Source organism: Carassius carassius, chromosome 44, assembly GCF_963082965.1.
Source record: "Carassius carassius chromosome 44, fCarCar2.1, whole genome shotgun sequence".
Classification (NCBI taxonomy): Eukaryota; Metazoa; Chordata; class Actinopteri; order Cypriniformes; family Cyprinidae; genus Carassius; species Carassius carassius.
This window is the reverse complement of record NC_081798.1, coordinates 840872-866736: the sequence shown is the minus strand read 5'-3', so window position 1 is coordinate 866736 and position 25865 is coordinate 840872. Positions and strand designations below refer to the sequence as shown.

General features: G+C 39.2%; 2 protein-coding genes, 1 long non-coding RNA gene and 1 pseudogene across 3 annotated transcripts in view; 2 read left to right on the top strand and 2 right to left on the bottom strand.

Annotated features, from left to right (window-relative positions):
* Nucleotides 1-9806, bottom strand: part of clcn4 (chloride channel, voltage-sensitive 4) — a 27309-nt gene extending 17503 nt beyond the window's left edge. The window contains exons 1-3 of the mRNA XM_059537519.1: nucleotides 9647-9806; nucleotides 8032-8186; nucleotides 7856-7955 (exon numbers count right to left, since the gene is read on the bottom strand). Coding sequence (XP_059393502.1) covers nucleotides 7856-7955; nucleotides 8032-8186; nucleotides 9647-9662 — 271 coding nt within the window. The 5' untranslated portion in view covers nucleotides 9663-9806. The remainder of the gene's footprint in view (nucleotides 1-7855; nucleotides 7956-8031; nucleotides 8187-9646) is intronic.
* Nucleotides 9807-13149: 3343 nt separating this feature from the next.
* Nucleotides 13150-14252, top strand: LOC132126673 (putative claudin-24). The gene has a single exon (XM_059538095.1). It carries the CDS (start codon nucleotides 13150-13152, stop codon nucleotides 13819-13821), a length of 672 nt encoding a protein of 223 aa, XP_059394078.1. The 3' UTR covers nucleotides 13822-14252.
* A 6021-nt stretch (nucleotides 14253-20273) lies between these two features.
* On the bottom strand, nucleotides 20274-21808 carry LOC132126198 (putative nuclease HARBI1; annotated as a pseudogene).
* A 2424-nt stretch (nucleotides 21809-24232) lies between these two features.
* On the top strand, nucleotides 24233-25455 carry LOC132126756 (uncharacterized). Its single transcript, XR_009427444.1, has 3 exons — nucleotides 24233-24293; nucleotides 24419-24488; nucleotides 25152-25455. It is a non-coding gene; the product is annotated as an uncharacterized LOC132126756 (long non-coding RNA).
* Nucleotides 25456-25865: the final 410 nt, after the last annotated feature.

Sequence of the window (25865 nt, the reverse complement as noted above, 5' to 3'; positions counted from 1 at the left end):
ACAGTGATGTTGCGAGTAGGCGTCTCTCTGGGCAGGGGTGTAATGAGTGGGCGTAGCACTGGACAGTGGTGTCATTAATGGGCGTGTCTCTGGACAGTGGTGTAATGAGTGGGCGTCTCTGGACAGTGGTGTAATGAGTGGGCGTCTCTCTGGGCAGGGGTGTAATGAGTGGGCGTCTCTCTGGGCAGGGGTGTAATGAGTGGGCGTAGCACTGGACAGTGGCGTCATTAGTGGGTGTGTCTCTGGACAGTGGTGTAATGAGTGGGCGTCTCTCTGGGCAGGGGTGTAATGAGTGGGTGTTTCTGGAAAGTGGTGTAATGAGTGGGCGTCTCTCTGGGCAGGCGTGTAATGAGTGGGCGTCTCTGGACAGTGGTGTAATGAGTGGGCGTCTCTCTGGGCAGGGGTGTAATGAGTGGGCATAGCACTGGACAGTGGCGTCATTAGTGGGCGTGTCTCTGGACAGTGGTGTAATGAGTGGGCGTCTCTCTGGGCAGGGGTGTAATGAGTGGGTGTCTCTGGAAAGTGGTGTAATGAGTGGGCGTCTCTCTGGGCAGGCGTGTAATGAGTGGGCGTCTCTGGACAGTGATGTAATGAGTGGGCATCTCTGGACAGTGGTGTAATGAGTGGGCGTCTCTCTGGACAGTAGTGTAATGAGTGGGCGTCTCTCTGGACAGTGGTGTAATGAGTGGGCGTCTCTGGACAGTGGTGTAATGAGTGGCGTCTCTGGACAGTGGTGTAATGAGTGGGCGTCTCTCTGGACAGTAGTGTAATGAGTGGGCGTCTCTCTGGACAGTGGTGTAATGAGTGGGCGTCTCTCTGGGCAGGGGTGTAATGAGTGGGCGTCTCTCTGGGCAGGGGTGTAATGAGTGGGCGTCTCTGGACAGTGGTGTAATGAGTGGGCGTCTCTCTGGGCAGGGGTGTAATGAGTGGGCGTCTCTCTGGACAGTGGTGTAATGAGTGGGCGTCTCTCTGGGCAGGGGTGTAATGAGTGGGCGTCTCTCTGGACAGTAGTGTAATGAGTGGGCGTCTCTCTGGACAGTGGTGTAATGAGTGGGCGTCTCTCTGGGCAGGGGTGTAATGAGTGGGCGTCTCTCCGGGCAGTGATGTAATGAGTGGGCGTCTCTGGACAGTGGTGTAATGAGTGGGCGTCTCTCTGGGCAGGGGTGTAATGAGTGGGCGTAACACTGGACAGTGGTGTCATTAGTGGGCTTGTCTCTGGACAGTGGTGTAATGATTGAGCATCTCTGGACAGTGATGTCATGAGTGGGCGTGTCTCTGGACAATGGTGTAATGAGTGGGCGTCTCTGGACAGTGATGTCATGAGTGGGCTTGTCACTGGACAGTGGTGTAATGAGTGGGCGTCTCTCTGGGCAGGGGTTTAATGAGTGGGCGTAGCACTGGACAGTGGTGTCATTAGTGGGCGTGTCTCTGGACAGTGGTGTAATGAGTGGGCGTGTCTCCGTAAAGTGATGTCATGAGTGGGCGTGTCTCCGTAAAGTGATGTCATGAATGGGTGTGTCTCTGAACAGTGTTGTCATGAGTGGGCGTCTCTCTGTCATGAGGGGGCGTGACTCTAGACAGTAACAGGTGCGTTCGACTTGAAGCACGGCTACAGACGCCGATCAACAAGAACACCTGCTAGCAGTCAGGGGCGGAACTAAAAGCAGACACATCAAGCCGGACACTTTTTACTCCTGTTAGTGACACTCAAGCTGTGTTAGCATACTTTATAAGACATTAAGTTAATTTAATGCAATATTTGTCAAATACACAGACGTTTCAGTAACATTTTAATGAGCAAAAGAAACATTTTTTATATACAGTACAGCACCATCTTTTCAAGAATAAAGTTGAACATAATAATATACTATCTAAATACTAATAAAGTGGGGATATATATGATTTTATCAGTGTTGTATGACAAACGTGACTCAATACAACAGTGTGACAGCAGTAAAAAAGCTTTTACCATTCTAAATACACAGATTTGTGGCCATCATTGGAATTGAAAAGGTTAGAATAAACCCGAAACACACGTGATCATTGTGATGTATTGTTGTTACATTTGTAGACCAAGGGTCTACTGACTGCCTGCGGGTGTCGCTGTTGGACAGTGTTTTCTCTACTTCCTGTTGGCCTTCTGTAGCAAATTGTAGCTCCGTGTAGCTGTTTTTATTTTATTTTTTTCTCTAGAATCTTTATCTTACTATCACTCTGTTTTTTTAAAGTGGTAAAATATAACTTAATTCACCCATATTTCTGATATTATCGATCAATCTTATCAGATTAACTTTGGTCGTTCACTTTTATTTTATTTACGTGAGTGCAGTACACCTGCAAAGCGTTAGCACTCGTTAGCTTGTCATTAGCGTTTTCATTCGAACCTATCGCTGTTTTCTTTTCTCCTCTCCCTCGCTCCAGTTTTTCACAAGTTCATCAAACAACCGCAGTAAGAATTTTCATCAAGCACGGTGAGTAATGGCTTCTCCTATCATTGTTTCTTGCACCTCTTGCCACATGTACAGTTTATCTATCTCTGTCGCTGATGAGGGATTCACATGTGATAAATGCAGGGAAATAGTTAGGCTGACAGAGAAGATTTCAGAATTAGAGACACGAATCCAAACTTTAATTGAGGACAGTAAGAATGTTAGGGCTCTAGATACGGCTTTGGATGCGTCTAGCTCAGGGATTCCTGTACATTGTTCGGTTCCGGAAACAGAGCCCCAGCAGCAGGGCAACTGGGTGACAGTGAGGCAGCGTAGTCGTGGGTCAAAACACCGCTCTTCTGTTCCGATCAAAACATTAAACAGGTTCTCCCCACTCAGTGATGCACCCACTGAGAAACCTGATGAAAGTGCTCTAGTTATTGGTGATTCTATTGTACGGAACGTGAATATAGAGACACCAGCCACCATAGTCAAATGTTTACCGGGAGCCAGAGCGCCTGACATCTTGGCAAATTTAAAAGTGCTGGCTAATGCTAAACGTAAATACAGTAAGATTGTTATTCATGCCGGCGCTAATGATGTTCGACTTCGCCAGTCGGAGATCACTAAAAATAACATTAAAGAGGTGTGTGAACTTGCAAGGACGATGTCAGACACTGTAATATGCTCTGGTCCCCTCCCTGCTTACCGTGGTGACGAGATGCATAGCAGATTGTCATCACTCAATGGCTGGATGTCTAAGTGGTGCCCACAGAATAACATAGGTTTCATAGACAATTGGACGAGCTTTTGGGGCAGACCTGACCTGTTTAAAAGAGATGGTCTTCATCCCTCCTGGGGTGGCGCCACTCTTCTCTCCAGAAATATGGCAAATAGTCTTAGTGTTTATACTTGACTAACTGGGGCCCAGGTCAGGAAGCAGACAGACTGGCTAAACCGACCGTCTGCTAGCTGCCTCACGTCACAGAGGTCAGTTAATTCTCAGCACATAGAGACTTTTTCACCTAGATATCACACTATAGAGACTGTGTCTGTTCCCCGAACTAGAAAATACAAAACCAAGTTAAGATTAACAATTTAATTGAGGTTCAACAAATAAAAAACAGAAGCAATATGGATAAACAAATGATAAAGCTTGGCTTATTGAATATCAGATCCCTTTCTACGAAAACACTTTTTGTAAATAATATGATCACTGATCATAATATAGATGTACTCTGTTTGACAGAAACCTGGCTAAAACCTGATGATTACATTATTTTAAATGAGTCCACCCCCCAAGATTACTGTTATAAACATGAGCCACGTCTAAAAGGCAAAGGGGGAGGTGTTGCTTCAATTTATAACAACGTTTTCAGGATTTCTCAGAGGGCAGGCTTCAAGTATAACTCGTTTGAAGTAATGGTACTTCATATAACATTATCCAGAGAAACAAATGTTAATGATAAATCCCCTGTTATGTTTGTACTGGCTACTGTATACAGGCCACCAGGGCACCATACAGACTTTATTAAAGAGTTTGGTGATTTTACATCCGAGTTAGTTCTGGCTGCAGATAAAGTTTTAATAGTTGGTGATTTTAATATCCATGTTGATAATGAAAACGATGAATTGGGATCAGCATTTATAGACATTCTGAACTCTATTGGTGTTAGACAACACGTTTCAGGACCTACTCATTGTCGAAATCATACTCTAGATTTAATACTGTCACATGGAATTGATGTTGATGGTGTTGAAATTATTCAGCCAAGTGATGATATCTCAGATCATTATTTAGTTCTTTGCAAAATTCATATAGCCAAAATTGTAAATTCTACTTCTTGTTACAAGTATGGAAGAACCATCACTTCTAACACAAAAGACTGCTTTTTAAGTTATCTTCCTGATGTATCCAAATTCCTTAGCATATCCAAAACCTCAGAACAACTTGATGATGTAACAGAAACTATGGACTCTCTCTTTTCTAGCACTTTAAATAAAGTTGCTCCTTTACGCTTAAGGAAGGTTAAGGAAAACAGTTTGACACCATGGTATAATGAGCATACTCGCACCCTAAAGAGAGCAGCCCGAAAAATGGAGCGCAGCTGGAGGAAAACAAAACTAGAGGTATTTCGTATTGCTTGGCGGGAAAGTAACATATCCTACAGAAAAGCATTAAAAACTGCTAGATCCGATTACTTTTCTTCTCTTTTAGAAGAAAACAAACATAACCCCAGGTATTTATTCAATACAGTGGCTAAATTAACGAAAAATAAAGCCTCAACAAGTGTTGACATTTCCCAACACCACAGCAGTAATGACTTTATGAACTACTTTACTTCTAAAATCAATACTATTAGAGATAAAATTGCAACCATTCAGCCGTCAGCTACAGTATCACATCAGACAGTGCACTATAGATCCCCTGAGGAACAGTTCCACTCATTCTCTACTGTAGGAGAGGAAGAATTGTATAAACTTGTTAAATCATCTAAACCAACAACATGTATGTTAGACCCTATACCATCTAAGCTCCTGAAAGAGGTGCTTCCAGAAGTCATAGATCATCTTCTGACTATTATTAATTCCTCATTGTCATTAGGATTTGTCCCCAAAACCTTCAAACTGGCTGTTATTAAGCCTCTCATCAAAAAACCACAACTTGACCCCAAAGAACTAGTTAATTATAGACCAATCTTGAATCTCCCTTTTCTGTCCAAGATACTAGAAAAGGTGGTATCCACACAATTATATTCCTTCTTAGAGAAAAATGGTATATGTGAGGATTTCCAGTCAGGATTTAGACCGTATCATAGTACTGAGACTGCTCTTCTTAGAGTTACAAATGATCTACTCTTATCATCTGATCGTGGTTGTATCTCTCTATTAGTTTTATTGGATCTTAGTGCTGCGTTTGACACAATTGACCACAACATTCTTTTGCATAGACTTGAATACTGTTGGCATCAGTGAAAGTGCATTAGCATGGTTTAAATCGTACTTATATGACCGCCATCAGTTCGTAGCAGTGAATGAAGATGTATCCTATCGATCACAAGTGCAGTATGGAGTACCTCAAGGCTCAGTACTAGGGCCGCTACTCTTCACGCTTTATATGTTACCCTTGGGAGATATCATCAGAAAACATGGTGTTAGCTTTCACTGTTATGCTGATGATACTCAGCTCTATATTTCTTCGCAGCCCGGTGAAACACACCAATTTGAAAAACTAATGGATTGCATAGTCGATATAAAAAACTGGATGACGAGTAATTTCTTACTGCTAAATTCTGAAAAAACAGAGGTGTTAATTATAGGACCTAAAAACTCTGCTTGTAATAACCTAGAACACTGTCTAAGACTTGATGGTTGCTCTGTCAATTCTTCGTCATCAGTTAGGAACCTAGGTGTGCTATTTGATCGCAATCTTTCCTTAGAAAGCCACGTTTCTAGCATTTGTAAAACTGCATTTTTCCATCTCAAAAATATATCTAAATTACGGCCTACGCTCTCAATGTCAAATGCAGAAATGTTAATCCATGCATTTATGACCTCAAGGTTAGATTATTGTAATGCTTTATTGGGTGGTTGTTCTGCACGCTTAGTAAACAAACTACAGCTAGTCCAAAATGCAGCAGCAAGAGTTCTTACTAGAACCAGGAAGTATGACCATATTAGCCCGGTCCTGTCAACACTGCACTGGCTCCCTATCAAGCATCGCATAGATTTTAAAATATTGCTTATTACTTATAAAGCCCTGAATGGTTTAGCACCTCAGTATTTGAATGAGCTCCTTTTACATTATAATCCTCTACGTCCGCTACGTTCTCAAAACTCAGGCAATTTGATAATACCTAGAATATCAAAATCAACTGCAGGCGGCAGATCCTTTTCCTATTTGGCGCCCAAACTCTGGAATAACCTACCTAACATTGTTCGGGAGGCAGACACACTCTTGCAGTTTAAATCTAGATTAAAGACCCATCTCTTTAACCTGGCATACACATAACATACTAATATGCTTTTATTATCCAAATCCGTTAAAGGATTTTTAGGCTGCATTAATTAGGTAAACCGGAACCGAAAACACTTCCCATAACACCCGATGTACTTGCTACATCATTAGAAGAATGGCATCTACGCTAATATTTGTCTGTTTCTCTCTTGTTCCGAGGTCACCGTAGCCACCAGATCCAGTCTGTGTCCAGATCAGAGGGTCACTGCAGTCACCCGGATCCAGTTCGTATCCAGACCAGATGGTGGATCAGCACCTAGAAAGGACCTCTACATCCCTGAAAGACAGCGGAGACCAGGACAACTAGCGCTCCAGATACAGATCCCCTGTAAAGACCTTGTCTCAGAGGAGCACCAGGACAAGACCACAGGAAACAGATGATTCTTCTGCACAATCTGACTTTGCTGCAGTCTGGAATTGAACTACTGGTTTCGTCTGGTCAGAGGAGAACTGCCCCCCCAACTGAGCCTGGTTTCTCCCAAGGTTTTTTTCTCCATTCTGTCACCAATGGAGCTTCGGTTCCTTGCCGCTGTCGCCTCTGGCTTGCTTAGTTGGGGACACTTCATCTACAGCGATATCGTTGACTTGATTGCAAATAAATGCACAGACACTATTTAACTGAACAGAGATGACATAACTGAATCCAATGATGAACTGCCTTTAACTCTCATTTTTGCATTATTGACACTGTTTTCCTAATGAATGTTGTTCAGTTGCTTTGACGCAATGTATTTTGTTTAAAGCGCTATATAAATAAAGGTGACATTGACATTGTCATGTGGTGAATCTGGCCAATCATGAAAAAGCTGTGTTTTCATCGGCATTTGACATTTCTACGAGAAGTCGAGCAGATACCTACGAGATCAAAGGCGAATATATCGCATAATTTACACTCATGCACTGTGTTGCTGATAAAGATGATAAAATTTAATATCTGTTGCTTTTATATTAAAATAGGTATGATTAACAAGACACCCAAAGTGCTTGCTATTTAATTCCCTTCGAAAGACGTATTTATCGGCAAATTTATTTTGGATTTCTATAGAAATATAACAATCACACACCTCGCACAGAGATCACATTGTAATAGTGTTTTTGGAATATTCATGCATAATTAAAACATGAAATCAGATTTTAGAAGAGAACGCAACATCACGGTGGTCTGAAACAATGAGCATTAAGCAGTGTTGTCAGCCAGCCATTTCCCATCATGCTTTTGGTCAATGCAGTCGGTGCAGGGCAACTGCGCTTGACATCAGAGCAAGTCGAATGTAACTCAGACACTTTTCTATCTGGCATGCATCTCGCATCTCATCCTCATCTCAAACAAGCCTGTTAGGTAGTGTATCTCTGGCCAGTGATGTCATTAATGGGCGTGTTTCTAGTCAGTGATGTCATCTCTCAGCACCTGACAGCAGACCAATCAGCAGCATCACCAGCCATCCTGACCAGGCATCCAGCAAACTCTTAATGAACTCCCAGATGGACTCTTTACTCTTACAGGTGATCTGCAAAGACACACAAAATAAACCAGTGCACTACTGAATAAAATGCATGCTATCAGTGTCAGGAAGTCCGGTTCACCTTCCGGTGTCTGTCCGTGTCTCTGGATTTCTCTCTCAGCCAGTCGATGGTGTGAAAGTCCTCATAAGTGCCAACGTCTGGGAACGGCTCGTCCAAGAAGTCCATCAGGTTCCCGGCGCCATTTATCTCCTCTGTAGAAGTGGCAGTGCTGATGCCTGAGGAGAATAAACCAGTAAATCTATTACCAAACACACATTCTCTCATCAAACTTCATCCTGGGATGCTTTTGAACACTATTAAAGGAGGAACGTGTATGCTAAAACTTTGATGATATCTAAATAAAAATATGAGAAAACTTTAATATACAGTTGGAACAAATTATTTTCATATTTTGTTTTTTTTTATTATATGTTTTTTTAAATGTATATATATATTTTAAATGTATTTATTCATTTAATTCAAAATTTATTTCAAACGTGCATGCATAAGCGTTCGTTTAAAAAGGCTATAAGCGATTACAAAAATAGCATGAAACTGCCAGTGTGCAACACAGTTAATATATTACAGTATATTGCAATATTATGCACCTTTTTCTCCCACCTTTTCACATTTTGCATCATACGAGAATCATTCAAATACAGCAGGAACACTTTACTTTAAGGTTTGCTGTTTTAAGATTTATATATTGTACTTTTTTTGTTAGTTTAAAGGTAATCTCAAGCATGTAAGCAGAAGTATTCATGAAAATAAATAAATAAATAACTACCAGAGTGCAACACAGTGATTACTGAAGTAGTATACAGTGTTGAATATCATGCATCGTATCACCTCTTCACCTCTTCCATCACTATGCACTAAAAATGCATTTTAAATAAAACATTTAAATGTTCACATACACTAAGAAACAATTATTTTTCATATTTTTTCAATTTATTAATTTTTATTTGTACATTTTTAAATAACTTCATGCACGTAAGCAGAAGCATTCATTTTAAAATGGTTTTTAAATGGGTTTTAAGATCCATATTCTAATAAAATACTGTAGTACAGCTTATAAAGATTTTAAGTAAACACTTTAACAACATTTTTATAATAACTAAATGTAAAATATATATATATATATATATATATATATATATATATATATATATATATATATATATATATAAATTTATATATAAAACAAATCCACTGAATAAAACCATGCTACATGTTCAAAAACATCGCAGTACCATAGGCCTTTTTATTATTATTATGTCTTTTTTTATTTACTTTTGTTGTATATCTTAAGAAAAACTATATAGTAGGTGTTCAGTAGTATTTATTTGTCACAATAAAATATATATATATATGTGTGTGTGTGTGTGTGTGTGTGTGTGTGTATGTATGTATGTGTGTGTGTATATATATATATATATATATATATATATATATATATATATATATATAATAGAAACGGACGCACGCAGAGGCCTTGTTACAGACATAACACTCAGATCAGATATCACAGATGTATTTCTATCAGTGCAGCACAAACATGTTTAAAAACACCCGCACAAACACATTAAAGACATGAAATGCTCAAATGAACCCATAATAACAACACGACTGTCTTATAGAGCAGGTGCACGATGATTGCGATCGAACAAAAACACTCGCATGCGATGGATCTCACCCTCTGCCTCCCCCATATCGCTGTTTGTGTGATAAATTAAAAAAGAAGAGATGATTTGTAGTGTTTATCCATCATAATATCAGAAAATGGAATAAACTGATGCGGCAGGACGGCGACGTAGAGAGATGACGTCAGCGCGTAGCGGCGCGTGCGCAGAGACAGCAAGAAGACGCTTGAAAATGCTCTGTTCAGCTGCATCAAAACTTAAGGGCGTTTTGTAAAATATTGAAATGATGATCTATTCGAATACAAAAGGAAAACTGCGAAAGGAAGTCTGTGTGAAAAGCAGACCATCATAAAGGATAATGATTGGTCAATTCTGATATGTGCTGAGAAAAGGAACAGATATCACGTGACGTGAACGCCTCGTATATATCATATATCACAAATCATGACCTTTTCTAAAATTTCTAAGCTGTGTCGTGACCGTGAAGTGTCCCAAAAAAACATAGCCTATAATGTTTTAAAAGCACTGAAATGTGCATATCTTTTTTTGTTTGGAGCCAAACATTCGCCAACCCGCTCATAAATCAAATGATATGCAGGGGGGCAGGGTTTCATATTTTTTTGAAGCAGCCCTGGGCGCCGACATTGGCTAGCGGACCACCACCTGCTGTTAGCATTCCATTGACTCCCATTCATTTTGGCGTCACTTTGACAGCGAATAATTTTACATCTGAGGCGTTTAAATACTCCATTTGTCCATTAATTATTTCCAAAGGAACACGAAAATGTATAAAAGGCTCCATTACCTTGTATCTTACGTTATGGTCCCGTAGAAGCAGTTTTTGTAAAAAATAGGCTAACGATTGCGTCATAACCTGCGACTCTCTGTCGCACAGTAGAGAAATTACCGTATGGACAGGAGGAGAAGTTCGCAGGCAATCTTTTACTGTCTATGAGGCTATCGGGGGGGACGTGGAGGCATAAAGTCATGGGAGATAATTAATCAGAATACATACCAAAATTTGCTCCTGTTCACGCTCGCCTTCTCTGGAAGATTCGGTGGGTGATTCAGATTTCTATTGGCACAGCGATTAGAAGACTTACAGGTTGTCAAGCTCAGTTTGAGTCTGCGCAGTACGCCCGACCCCCAGGAAGTGCGTGCTTCTAATTGACTTCATTTTTCTCCGTTGAATCCAATGGGGTAGCTGTGTCCATTTCTTTTACTGTCTATGATAAAGTCCCAATCTGAAACACATGATTCGCGATCTGACTCGATCGCTTTGAATCATTTTGCGAGGCAATGGTTTAACGGATTCTGAGTTTAAAAAGCTGTGTAGGCTATCCATCACCCATCACTACGTGCTTTTTAAAATCATTACAAATTATGTCGAAATTCGAAAAATAAATAGCTCTTGGCCTTGTTTTTGCTTTTGAACCACTTGAACTTTATGATCGAGGTCACGAGTTTGAATTTGAATCAATCGGAGCGGTTCCCGCGTAAATGACTCAGTTGATTCGGTTTGTCTTTTCCTCTTTTCGCGCCTTCAGTCATGTTTACTTGACACTCTCAGCTCTACTAATGGCTTAAACCAGAGTTTTATGACATTAACTGAATTATGCACTAACAACTATGATATTTACAAATAAAACATCAATTTTCCATTTCAAAGATCAAATCAATGAACATATTCATGTGAGGTAGCCAGTTAATGCTAACTAGTGTAAAACTCCTTAATACGATGAGCTTCAGCTCAAAATACATGTTATATGGAAACACTGTGCTTTATGATGGAGTTTGTAGCATAATTCACTATATTTGAAATAGTTTGATCTGGAGTTCAATAGAAACATTCAGTCTTTCGTACCATTGAAGTTATTTTTCAGTTTATAAATGCATATTATAATAAATATGTGAAATTATTGTTGTATCTGATTGTATTAGTCTGTATAGAGTGATATAGTCAAAGTAAAAACGAGCAGATGAACACAAAACAGCAGAACTACATAAAGTTAAAGAGTCTATACTTTATCATTCCGCTGAACTGTATGTTTTAAACATTTCAGCTATTCTTACATGTGTTTTTCTAGCATATTTCTTTAACATTTCAGGTAATATCAATGGTGTGATCTATTTCAGATGCAGCCCAAATTACAATAACAGTAGTTATGTACACATATACATCATTGTTTGATTGAAATTATTGTTTGTGACAATTTAGTCGCTGGATTTTGGACATGTCAAAGCGTCGAAACAAAGGTCAGTTGTTTGAAGTTCTTGGGCTCTTTGTGATCCTGAGTTAACTGAAAGTCATCAAGCCTTCTTCTAAACTAAATCAAAGACCTAATTCAAGTCTTTGGAACATGTGGACCATTGTCTGAGCAGCGTGGGAGAGTTTTATCTGAAAGTATTTTCCCTTTTCCCCATGTGAATTTCATGGCAATTATGATATGAAACAAAAGATGTGTTCACGCCATGTTGTAATTCCCTTAATTATGCGATACCAACGTAATTACATCTAGTGAACTGGGAGTTTTCTTTGAACTTGTAACACCTGGCTACTCCGGATTCATTAGGCGTTATATTCAGTGTTGGGGAAAGTTACTTTAAAAAATTATGCATTGCAATATTGGGTTACTCCCTAAAAAAGTAACTAATTACGTCACTTAGTAATGCGTTACGTTACTTTTGCGTTACTTTTGCATTACTTTCGCATTGCTTTTTTAATATGAGCAGGGCTTAATTGTTTTTAAATATAAGAATTTCTCTTTATAGCAAATGTTAAAATCCCTTTCACATTAAAAAAAACACGTGTTTACAGTAGAACACAGGAGAAGAAGGTTCAACACAACAACAGCAACAACAAAAAACAATGAATTGTTAGTTTATCTAGTCATTTTTGCTTGTGAGTATAATTGCACTGGATAATCAAAGGACAGCAGCAAAGACATTATTTAATAAAATAGGATTAGATACAATTGTGTTATTTAATGATTGCAGGTTTGCATCATATTCTGGGTTTTAATTCATTTTGATGCATTCAAATATTGTATTATTTTACTTTTTGTGAGTGGGATGAATTAATGCATATTCACATTTGGTCTAGAACTACATCATGTTCACACAACGCACACATCACCTCTGTATTATCCGATTTCTCCCAATATGGGGACACGAGACTTGTCAGTCAATATATTTTTTTGAAAAGTAATGCATTACTTTACTAGTTACTAGAAAAAAGTAATCTGATTACGTAACTTGCGTTACTTGTAATGCATTACCCCCAACACTGTTTATGTTATGGCACTGATGGTGCGACAGTTCAGTGTTCAGACTTTTGGTAAACATTAAAACATATTATGCTTTTGACTATCACGTGGAGGACACCTAGGTAATGCCATATTGTAGTTTATTTTTTAAGTAACTTTTCAGATCACTGGGTGAATGCTGCTGTTGTTTGTGTCTCAATGCTGAGAGAAATCAGAGATCTTCCCACCCATTCAGAGATGATTGCTGTCAGCTCTCTGCACTTCTCAGTCTACTAACTAGAGCTGTGGTCATGGAGCCTGTGTTACAGACTCTGGAGCTGCTGGGTGTGTTTTTCTTGCTGACCGCCTGCTTGTGTTCGCTGGTCACCCTCATGATGCCACAATGGCTCACACTTTCCACCGAGCTCCTGCCCACTGAGAGCTTCCAGCTGGGATTGTGGGAAACCTGCGTGGTTCAGGATCTGGGGATGACCGAGTGCATGCCATACAACACTCTTCTAGGTCTCCCACCGGACATCCGGCTGGCACGAATCCTGATGTGCACCACTGTGGCGACGGGTTTGATCGGCGGGTTATTCGCCATCCCAGGCATCAACCTGGTGAACAGCTGCAGATGCACGGAGAGCTTCAAAGCCAGAAGGAACTTGAAGATGCTCGGCGGGATCTTCTGCATCGTCGCAGGTGTCCTCGGTCTCGTGCCGGTCTCGTATGTGGCACATCTGACGGTTCTCCGGTTCTTCGACCAAAGCGTGCCAAGCGTGGTTCCTCGGTGGGAGTTCGGCGATGCGCTTTTCCTTGGATGGACGGCTGGGGTTTTGCATTTGGTGGCTGGTTTCTTGTTGGTCACTTCTTGTTTGTTTATGCAAGACGAAACGTGTTCGCTAGACCAATCCTTAGCACTACATAGAGCTCAGATGATGCATCCACAACAGTCTCCACACGGGAGAACAGAATATGTGTGAGATTTTTTAAAAATGCACTTATCGGTTGCGTTTTGCACTGAAATTATCATATATATTCAAAGATTGTAAATAGAATGCTGCTGTTTTTCGTTGTCGGGAAGATTAGACTTCATATTTTTTTGATTGCAAATCATTTTGTGAATCACTTTATAAGCTCAAACCCAAATCTGCATGTGAATGTGATTCTAATGAAACCACACAGTTTGGTAATCGTGGAAATAAATGAAGCAAACTTTCAGAGAAAGTGCAACTTAGGTTTTCATGACAACTTATGAGAGGCATTTTAATGCTAATTATCCAAATGATATTGGAAAACTAGATGCAAGTGTTTTTATGTTTTAAAGAGAGTGATTGAATGACAGGAAGATGATATTGTGTTCTCTGAAATGTCAAAATACTAAAAATGATGATCAGTCAATAAATCAGCTGAATGCTTGTCTCGATGTTTCTACATTTTTTTATTTTTGTGCTCACGTTGTGAGTTTTCACAAAACTGTGTTGTTACGTGGATATTTATTTTAATATCACTTGTGAGGCTCACGAATTAAGAAATAATATTTTAAAATACTTTTACTGAATATATTTAGTGGGGTTCAGAGCTCTGAGAAAATGCTCTTTTTTGCATTAAATTTCTTTGATGCAATTTTATCCATGTATTATACTAAATGTGTTTATATTTAATTAAGGACTTGTGGAGAATCAGTGGAAAATCTTTCACCTTCATTTTGCATCATAATGATTTTTTTAAAGTGAACATTTGCAACTTTAAATATAATATAAGTTATATGTGCTTAAATATAAGTTTTGTGCTTACAAAATGCAGGGAAAAACAGTTTTCACTAAAATGTCTTTTAATTTTTATTAGTTTGTGCAATTTGCTTTATTTTATAGTTTAAAGACACATTTATGAGTGTAATTATAAATTAAGAAAGAGTATTTAAAAATTCCTCAAAGTCTGAGATCACCTAGTGAAAACGCATTTTTTTCTTTTGCAGTATTTATCTCTTTTAATCAGATTTTCTGTGCTGTCTGTCATTTAGTAAAGATTTCGTTTGTACTACATGAAAAAAAACTTCATTTTACAGAATTATATATTGTTTGTTTTTTTCGAATTCTAAAACTTTATTTCCAAGGTTACCTTTTTTTAAATGTGTTACTCTCAGACTTTTGAACTCTCTAACAGTATATTTCAAGCTCAAAAATATCACATTATGAATTGTTGTGCTGAAACGATTTTAAGTCCTGATTTAACAGGACCGTGTGATGATGCAATATGCAGTAATTTCATCTCACATTCATCTATTAAAACACTGTGCCACTTAGTTTTCATTTTAATTTTCAATCAATCAATGTGTTTTGAATGATGGAACGTTAAAAACTGTGTTTAGAAGTTTGTTTTACGATATCAAACAGAGTTTAAAGCGTGTAATGTGCTTATAGTTTTGCAGACTTGGTCTAAAGATTAGGTTTATGAGTGAATGGTTTCACTATGGCCTCAAGTATCACTTTTAGTGTCTAAGCAATTAAATAAAAGTAACTAATGGATACAATGTGTCAGTAAAGACATTTATAATGTTACAAAAAGTTTCTATTTCAAATAAATGCTGTTCATTGAACCTTCTATTCATCAAAGAATCCTGAAAAATTCAAATAAAACCACAATGCTGAAAATAATAAGAAATATTAATAATTGTAATAATTGATTACACTCAGTGCTTTAAGTGGCCCAAAAGAGGTGCAGGTACTTTATTTGACCCATTTCTTTTTGATGACTCCCCTCATTCCCTGAGGTAACAACAACTATATTGAAGGGGTTTTATATACAGCAGTCAACAGGCGACCTTAATAATAAATCCTTTTATTAGTTTGTGGATTTGCTTGAGCTAGAAAGAGCTACTGAACACAAATAAAATGTGCTAAAGGATTTGGAAAAAATACCCTTAGAAAGAGCTACTGCATTACTTCATTAGCTTGCGTCTGAGTGTACGCGTTTCACACACCCTCTCCGGACACGTTGAGTTGTTGACACTGACAGCAGCAAAAGCGACGCATGCGCTTGTCACTTGTAAAACTCAAGGGTGTATGGGTAATGTAGTCTCTGCTCTCGGTGGGACGAATTAGGAAGCGTGCATTGTGAAGGGCGCTCTGAAAAGCGGCAGCGCACGCAAAGGATTAAAACCTCCAAATAAAGATGTCCAAATGAAGGTACCGGTTCGCTAAAAGCACGTTCTGGGCGCACGGAGAGGTGGCGGTACGCTCAATAGCTATATTTGGAAATGGCGGTACTGAGTGCAGTACCGGCCCACTTAAAGCACTGACTCAAATGATTTGCGAACCCGCTTTGAACTCCCGAACTGATTCAAATGATTCGTGATCCTCAAACTGACTCAAATGATTCGCGAAGCCGCTTTGAACTCCCGAACTGACTCAAATGATTCGCGAACCCGCTATAAACTCCCGAACTGACTCAAATGATTCGCGAACCCGCTATAAACTCCCGAACTGACTCAAATGATTCGCGAACCCGCTACTGACTCCCGAACTGATTCAAATGATTCGCGATCCCCAAGCTGACTCAAATGATTCGCAAACCCGCTTTGAACTCCCGAATTGATTCAAATGATTTGCGATCCCCAAACTGACTCAAATGATTCGCGAACCCGCTTTGATCTCCCGAACTGACTCAAATGATTCGCGAACCCGCTACGAACTCCCGAACTGACTCAAATGATTCACGAACACATTCGGAACTCCCAAACTGGTTCAAATGATTCACGCTCCATATTCCGAACTCACAAAATGACTCAAATGATTCGCGAACCCGCTTTGATCTCCCGAACTGACTCAAATGATTCACAAACCCGCTACGAACTCCCGAACTGATTCAAATGATTCGCGATCCCGTTCCGAACTCCCGAACTAGTTCAAATGATTCACGCTCCATACTCCGACCTCCCAAAATGACTCAAATGATTCACACGCAATCTGAAGTTCCCATCCAAATCAAATGACACAGCCAGTGCTACTATTGGCTTAGTTCTCTAATTTCATAACATTTACTGATTTTAAGGTACGAAAAGTATGTTGTTAACAAATAAAATATCAATATTTCCATTCCGAACTGCTTTCCAAGTCGAAACATCCACGAACATAACCGGGTGAGCAGATCACTCTCTCTTTTTCTTCTTCTTCTTTGTGCTTATTTGGCGGTTCGCATTCTTAAAAAGAGCATTACCGCCATCTACTGTGGGTAATAGATCAGAGACAAAATACACTAGACTAGATCACCACTACCAGAACAATCAGGACTCGTGCTTTCAATGGTACTGCGTGTTCAGCTCCTCCATCTACGGCAAAGTCCATCTCATTCCAGAGAGGGATGCTGTTACATAAAAAAAAAAAAATTAGATCACTCTCTCACTATTTGATTGCTCTAGTCTTTCTCCACACATCATCATCATCCACCAATCAGAACACACCAGAACTCTTTGACCACAGCTGCTGTGCTTCTAAAGCTCTTGCAGCAGCTCAACACTGGTTTTCTCTGAGGTGGTCGGATCACATCAGATTGTGGTTAATCTTGCAGATCATGACTTATATCTACTCTTCCTCTCCCTGCAGTTTGGTAATATAAAGATTCCTCCTTTGAACTCCCACCTCTTCTGTGGGTTTTATTGTTCTGGGTCTGAATTTGGGCTCCTGGGGTCTCAAAAAAGAAACATTTTCAATCTCCAAGGTGAACGTTATGACAACACACTCTTAGAAAAAACTGACTCAAATGATTCGCGAACCGTAAATTACATCCTTAAATTACATCCTACTCATCTTCTTCCTAACCATTTCTCAAGTCTCAGAGTGGAGGAGAGGGTTTCTCAACTACTGTGTTTAGTTTATAAGATAAGAAATAATCTGGCACCCATATATTTATGTGATTACTTTTCAAAAACTAGTGATATGCACAATTACTGCACCGGGGGAGTCCCACTGATTACAGTCCCTGTCGCTTTAAGAGCTGTGTGGGAAAGTACTCTTTCCTATACTCTGCAGCTGTCTTGTGGAATGGTTTACCTTTAAACCTTAAACTGTTGAGCTCTTCCTATTATCATTTTTAATCTTCAATAAAAAAATTGGTTATTAAACTTATAAAGAGAGAGAAAAAAAAAAGAAAAAAGAAAGGAAATAGAAATCCTTGAAGTAGTAGGAATACTGTATTATCTGCTTGTCTTTTGGGAATTTAGTCTATTTTTGTGTGTGTGTTTTTATTAGTGTTTTTTGTTTATTTATATGTATTTTTTTATGCTCCCTTTCTTCATTGTCCTCAATGTTGTTAGTACATGTACTGTTACTCATCTTCCATCTCAAGGACCACAATGGAAATAAGTCTATGGCGTTTTGTGTTTTTATCCTTTTGAACACTTTGTGTTGATTGTTGTTGTTCAATAAAGTATTTAAACCCGCTTTGAACTCGCGGGGCCTGTACCATGAAGGTAGCTGAACAAACTCGGGGTTACAGGATTGGTTTTGAGTCGACAAAACCAAACCGATGCAATCAGGCTTTATTGGTACCATAACGCAGCTCATCAACTTTCTCTGTCAACTCAGGCTTTGATCCTTAAGCTATGATTAATCCACGCGCGCGTGCATAAAAGAGTGACGTCGAGACTTAACAACCAATCGCGTTCGATATGGATAGAGCGAGAGCTATATATTTTTCCGCGCAGGAGCAAGAGATAATTCTTCAGAAATATGAAGAATATAGAAGTATTTTTCAAGCACGCAGTAACACTATATCTGCTGCCAAAGTAAGAGAACAATCTGGAAGATTGCTGATTGCGTTAATGCGTAGGTTAAAAAATTAATGTACATTATGAAGGCTAATCATATTAAAAATGTATTAAATGCTAAAATGAAAATGTATTCGTGTTATATATATATATATATATATATACATACATACGTGTGTGTGTAGATGTATGTAAAATGTGAATGTATAGGCTTCTACATCCTCAGAAAGATTGATATTCATTGATTTTTAGATGCAACCCCAACTCCAAACGTTCTTGGCAGCAGATCAAGACAAAATATAATATAAGTGGTGAGTATTTACCATAACCTTTTATTCTTTTTTTGAACATGTAATCACAAACATTTGTTTGCAGCAAACAGAAAAAAATGTGAAATGATGAAAACTGGGGGAGGGCCACCTCCTCAAGATCACATTGTGGCGGAGGTGTTGGCGCTGAGCAACAATAAGGGGCGGCCGATTATGGATGGGATTGGAAGTGCTGTACAGTCTGACCCTGGTGCTGGCTCCTCTAAGCAAGTGACACTGGGTATGTGTGTACAATGCATTACTAATGTTTTTTTAAAAAGTTAAATATGGCTGACTCTGTTCTGCAGTAGAGGGAAATACAGTGTCCCTGTTGAAGCCAGCACACATGCTGTGTCTCCCACACAGAGGTCAGTATGCAGCAGACATAACACCAAACATAACCTGCTTTATAACAGTTATGCTTTACATTGGCCTTTTATTTATTAGGGTGAACCAAACGATGAAGACACTCTGTCTGTGTGTTCTGAGACAGTTGCTGAGGTGAATGCACTGAGCTTTTTATTATGGCACACATTTAAATGTCATAATTAAGTGACCCCATACACAAAAGAAATATATTTGAAATATATTTTCAGAATATATTTTGGAATATATGCAAATATTTAAAATTGGCCCAATAAATATATTTTACACTTAACATCATATATTTTTTTATATTTCAGAATATATTTCAATGTATTTGGAATTTTGACACTTTTGGGGACCCATACAGAAAAAAATACATTGAAATATATTCTGAAATATAACAAAAATACATTATGTTAAGTGTGAAATATATTTATTGGGCCAATTTCAAATATTTGCATATTCCAAAACATATTTTGAAAATATATTTCTTTTGTTTATGGGACTGGCCCTTACAAATCTCTTTTGTAGGATTTTTCACAACCTGCCCCAGAAAGCCTCTACCTCAATGGGCTATAGAAGGAATGTGAACAAGGTAATGCTTTAAACCCTTGACATAAATGAGTCAGCCCTGTGTTTGTAGAAAGTCATGCCACTTTTTGTGATTTGATCAACCTCCAGAAAACATGTAATGATTGTTTGTGGTGGAATTGTTTCAGGTGGAAACAGACTCCGTCAGGGCCCTTTACAAAAGGATTCTAGAACTAGACCGTGAGCTGAGGAGGCGTCAAATTAAAAAAATTGAATTGGAGATCAAACAGCTGGAAAAAAACAGATCTCAGTATGTGAACTTTTTTTTTAACCAAGTAACCCTTTAGTATGAACACTATGAATGTTTATTAATGTAATTTTTCTTGCTCTCTTTCTTCCCCCCTAGCCACATGATGACCAATAAAACAGTTTGAGACATATCTGCAGTGTCAGTGTGCTTTTATTAAGTAAAATAATGTGTTGTGATTGCATCTCTGACAGCTGCGCCAGCTGGGTGGTCAAGTGTGATGGGTCAATTTCATCAGGGAGAAGCTGGTTTTGTGGTGGTACTCGCTCCTTTCTGATAGTGGCTATATTATGCAGAATGGCACATGCAGCCACTATCTGTGATGCCCGCTCTGGTGACAATCTTAAACACCTAAGGCAGTTGAAACGTGCCTTTAGGATGCCAAAGGTCATCTCGATCTTGACCCTGGTGTTACTGAGGGCCGCATCGAAGCGGTTCTGTGGCCCTGTCTGAGGGTTAGGATAGGGGGTTAGCAAAAACCTCTGGCATGCATAACCTCGATCTCCAACCAACAGGCCATCAAAAAGCCCTGTCATAGAACAGAAAAGGGGAAAATTGTGTAAGTTTTGCTATTAAAATTAAAACTTTAAAGTGTACTGTACCAAATTTAACTTGCTTTCCTCAAAGCGCTGACACAAAATAGACTCACGGAAAATTTGTGAGTCATGCACAGAGCCAGGCCATTTGGCATCCAAACTTGTGATCATGCATTCATGATCAATGCAAAAAAAATAATAATTTCACATAGGCTATATAGTAGCCCTACCCGAACATTAAGGCTGTGAAAGGACTTTCTGTTTACATAATCTGCCTCATGTTCTCCGAGAGCTGTGGAGATTGCAACATGTGTGCAGTCTATTGCTCCTATGACTCTAGGGAATCCTATCATAGGAATTAAAAATATATATTTAAAATCATTCTTAACAGGTAGCTACTGCAGACTACTGTATAATAGATTTCTAAGTGTGAAATATGCTTTTTTGAAGACGAAAAAAAAATGAGTGTGAAATGTAAAATTTGTTCATGTGATGTCACCCTATTAAGATATCTTACCGGCAATTCTATAAAAGCCCTCTTTTATGGACATGGTCGATAAATGTCCAAGGAACACAATGAAGCTGTTTATGTACCCCTGCAGAGCGAGGACCACCTTTCGAATGGTTCGACAGACCTTGTTTTTCCCTAGATTATCTGCATCCCCGACCGCATACAAGCATGTACCACTTGCAAAAAAAACGCAACGCAATACATACCATTTGCGGTACAGTAAGGGCATGGCTTCGACCAGTCACATTTGTTATGTGCGGCTCAAGAAGTTCACAAAGATAAGACATTCCTTCTGCGGAAAATCTGTATCTTTCATACAAGTAAGTTTCAGGAAAGTCAAATGGAATTTGTCTGTCCCTAAAAACTCTTTCTCTACGAAGTGCTCGTCTAACAATTTGCGCGGAGATGTCCACAGGATTTGGGAGAAAAGGTGAAGCCATTGCAACAGTGAACAGACGCTGGGAATTAGTTACGTCACCTATATGTTTCTTTGCTCACAGCTGATTGGTCAAACTTCAGTCTGAGATCTTGAATACAGAACATAACCTGCCCCAGAGCAGGTTAGCCGTGCAGCGTAAGATACCATGGCAACGAACACCAATTAAAGCCGAGCTACTTTCATAGTACCTAAAACCCAGGGTTGGCGGAAAGCTGAAACATAGCTGGCTAGCCACCTAATCCGGCTTCATGGTACAGGCCCCCGAACTGACTCAAATGATTCGTGATCCCCAAACTGACTCAAATGATTCGCGATCCCGCTCCGAACTCCCGAACTGATTCAAATGATTCGTGGTCCCCAAACGAACTCAAATGATTTGCGAACCCGCTTTGAACTCCCAAACTGATTCAAATGATTGAAATCAAATCTTTGCATAGCTATGACAGGAAACATTGGCATCTAACAATGCCTTTGAAAAAAGCCAGTTAATCTAAAAATAAAATAAAATAAATAAATAAATAATTTACATAAACCAAAATAGGAAATAAAACAGTTATGGAATAAGCATGTGTGATAAGCGTGTCATATTCTGTGTCTTCAACTCCAGAAACATTGGTGTCTCATATTTTAAATATGTATAGGCTATGTGTGAAAATATTCAAATGTAACTCCCTTTGTAATCATTAACAATATCATAATTAACTGTAATTTAATTACAGTTTACATTACATTAACAGATTACAGCTACATTTATTTTGCAATTAAATTACGTAATTTAGTTAAATGTAACTAGTTACTGCCCAACACTGGTCAGGTCTGATGAAAAAAGATAAAGGACTGAATTTTTCAAGTGTTGGAATGGAAATGGCAGATGAGGGATGAAACAGGGACGTTCACAAACTGTCTCAGATGAATGTCCTCCGAACGTCCGCCAGCGAACGTCAAAAAGCGGACCAAATCATAATAGTGGGTTCGCGAATCATTTGAGTCAGTTTGGGGATCGCGAATCATTTGAATCAGTTCGGGAGTTCGTAGCGGAATCGCGAATCATTTGAGTCAGTTTGGGGGTTCGCGAATCATTTGAGTCAGTTTGGGAGTTCGGAGCGGTTTCGCGGATCATTTGAATCAATTCGAGAGATCGGAGCGGGTTCGCGAATCATTTGAGTCAGTTTGGGAGTTCGTAGCGGGTTCGCGAATCATTTGAGTCAATTCGGGAGTTCAAAGCGGGTTCGCGAATCATTTGAGTCAGTTTGGGGATCGCGAATCATTTGAATCAGTTCGGGAGTTCGTAGCGGGTTCGCGAATCATTTGAGTCAGTTTGGGAGTTCGTAGCGGGATCGCGAATCATTTGAGTCAGTTTGGGGATCGCGAATAATTTGAATCAGTTCGGGAATTCGTAGCGGGTTCGCGAATCATTTGAGTCAATTCGGGAGTTCAAAGCGGGTTCGCGAATCATTTGAGTCAGTTTGGGGATCGCGAATCATTTGAATCAGTTCGGGAGTTCGTAGCGGGATCGCAAATCATTTGAGTCAGTTCGGGAGTTCAAAGCGGGTTCGCGAATCATTTGAATCAGTTTGGGAGTTCAAAGCGGGTTCGCGAATCATTTGAGTTAGTTTGGGGATCACGGATCATTTGAATCAGTTCTGGAGTTCGTAGCGGGTTCGCGCAAGCGTGTACGTCTGCAGACTGCAAGACGGGGGCGTAACTTGAAATGGGCGTAACTTAAAGTAGGAGGCGTAACTAGAAGTTGTCCAAATCACACAGAACCAAGTTGTTGGCAATATGACGGCACAGAGTAGAATATTGATTACGTTTTAAGGGAGGCAGGGGTTTTAGGCAGGATTTGATGCATGATGTGTGTGTAGATGATATTAATATTAGGGGACAATGTGAGAGTGTACGTTTTAGTAGGAAAACGTATTATCTGATCCACACTCCGGAACAGAAGAGGGCGGTATTGCACCAATAAGCTGGATGCCAACCGCTGTTAAACTGGGAAGAAGACGAATATGACAGCTTGCTGTGAGAGACAACGGTGAGAATCTTATTTTTTTTCCGAAATAATTATTTAAATTGAAGTGTATAAGTCATTTTCATACAGTGGTATTGTTTTTGGAGTTAATAATTTATTAAAACTAAGGCGTAAAGTAAGCAACCTATAAGCAAAAGGTCTAAAGACGCTATCCCCAGGTTTCACAGGCTCAATCTGTCTGTGACCTACATAATATAGTATATTTGTGATTTTGCTGTAAACATGTTTTATAATGCATAATTAACAGGGGAGCTCCATTAAGTACACGACTCAATAGTGGATTTACATAAACCATATATACTTCTTGAAGACTATTACTAAAATGTCTATTTATCATCTGACTGGATAATGTTTGATAAGTATTGAGATGAGCACATCTAACAGACATGAAACAGGTGTCTGAGTGATGTGTGTGTGATATTGTGTAGAATTCACTTTTGTCAACACTGCTATAGATGAGTGTGAGTCATGTTAACAAACAAATCTACATAAAGTAACTAAACATAAGTTATCTATTTTATTTGTCCATTTGCAATATTGATAATTTAAGGAACATTTGTGTTGGATAAAAAGTGAGTTACATTAGTTATTAACTCAACATGTGTGTTTATCTGCTGCAGAGACACTGATGAAGGAATACTGCCATCAAAGGATTTGTGTAAGTACACTACAAAAATAAATGAAACATTTTAAATCTTAAGTTGTATTTTATTTTAATTAATGTAATTTTAAACCACTATTACACCTCTTTTCTTATTCTCGATTACTGTGCATTTGCTGCAGATCTTTTGTGGTGGAGCAGGACCTGCAAGGAAAGGTGAAAAAGAGGGAAAACCTGAAACAAAAGAATAATGTAATGACTTTTTGTATTGTGTATGTGTATTTTTGTAGGTTATGAAAATGTTTTCAGACTGGTGTGTGTACTGACGATGGAGAAGACCACAGCATCATCCTGGAAATGATCGAGAGTCACAGATGAGAGTCTCCATCACTCCAGCTCTTACTGTCTCATCAGGACCAGATCCTGCTGTGGTGTCTTCATCCTCAGTGACCCCAGAGCCAGTGAGAGCATCAAGAGAAAGACCACAAGACACTGAGGATGTGATTTTGGTAAAGTTTGTTCAGCTGGTTAATGTTTATACAATGAAGGCTGACTTTCAGAAGCTTCAAAAGCATCATCAAAAAATGTGATGGAGCTTTTATCTAAAGTAATTGACAGTGCTCTTATTACAGGGGCCTACAATCCCCTGATCAACCTGGAGAAGAGAGCCTTTCTCAAAGACACACTGGTGTTCCTGTGGCTCAAGTGGTAGAGCATTGCGTTAGCAGTGCAAGGTTGTGGGTTCGATTACCAGGGAACCCATGGTAGGTAAAACTGTTAGTCTGAATGCACTGTAAGTCACTTTGGATAAATGTATAATTTATTTATAAATTTGAACCACTTCAGTGGTGTAGCCCACTACAAAAGTAATAAATCAATGCATGTTCTTGTAAATTGTGTGTAAATGTTTTTCAGGTAGTCGTGCTCATGGGGTGCAGGCACACGAAAGTTTGGAGCAGACACAGCAGTCAGATTGTCCTGCACGTGTTCTTCAGCTCTAGCTTCAAGGTTGTGTGGATCATAGAGCCGTCATCAAGGTCTTCTTCATCCTGTTGCTCAACGACATCCCCGTTGAGAAGAGTGAGATTGTGAAGTGCAGCAGCAGAACTGTATCAGCTGTGTTCAGATGGCAGGAGGATGTTGGGTTCACCATCTGTAAATACATGTTTGTTAGAACAATAAGTTTGAATGAAGCTTTGTATCATGTGTTGTTGACTTCTACATGTATGCATTTATTGTGATTGTGACGAAGGACGACTACTTTCAGGCAGATAAAACTGACTGTTTGAGAAGCAGCCAATCAGAATTGTCACTGCGCTCTGCGGCTCGCGGAAGCAGACAGCTTTCGTTTCAGTTTCGAAACACTTGGAAGAGATCGCTGACGTTGAAAGACTGTGTAGTGTTATTTTTATAAATAATATAAGAAAGTGACGCTGTACTTATTTACAAGCTCCTAGTATTGTGTGCGTGCAACTACCAGTAAGTATACTGAATTTTGTTGTTATTTTTACCTCACTTTTACCTCAATAATGTTGCGGCATGTTGCTGTTCATTGTCGTACAGTATAATGGCGGAGCTTCGTACTGCTCTTGTGTTTAATTGTTGAGAATGCTGTTTATTACTGAAAGT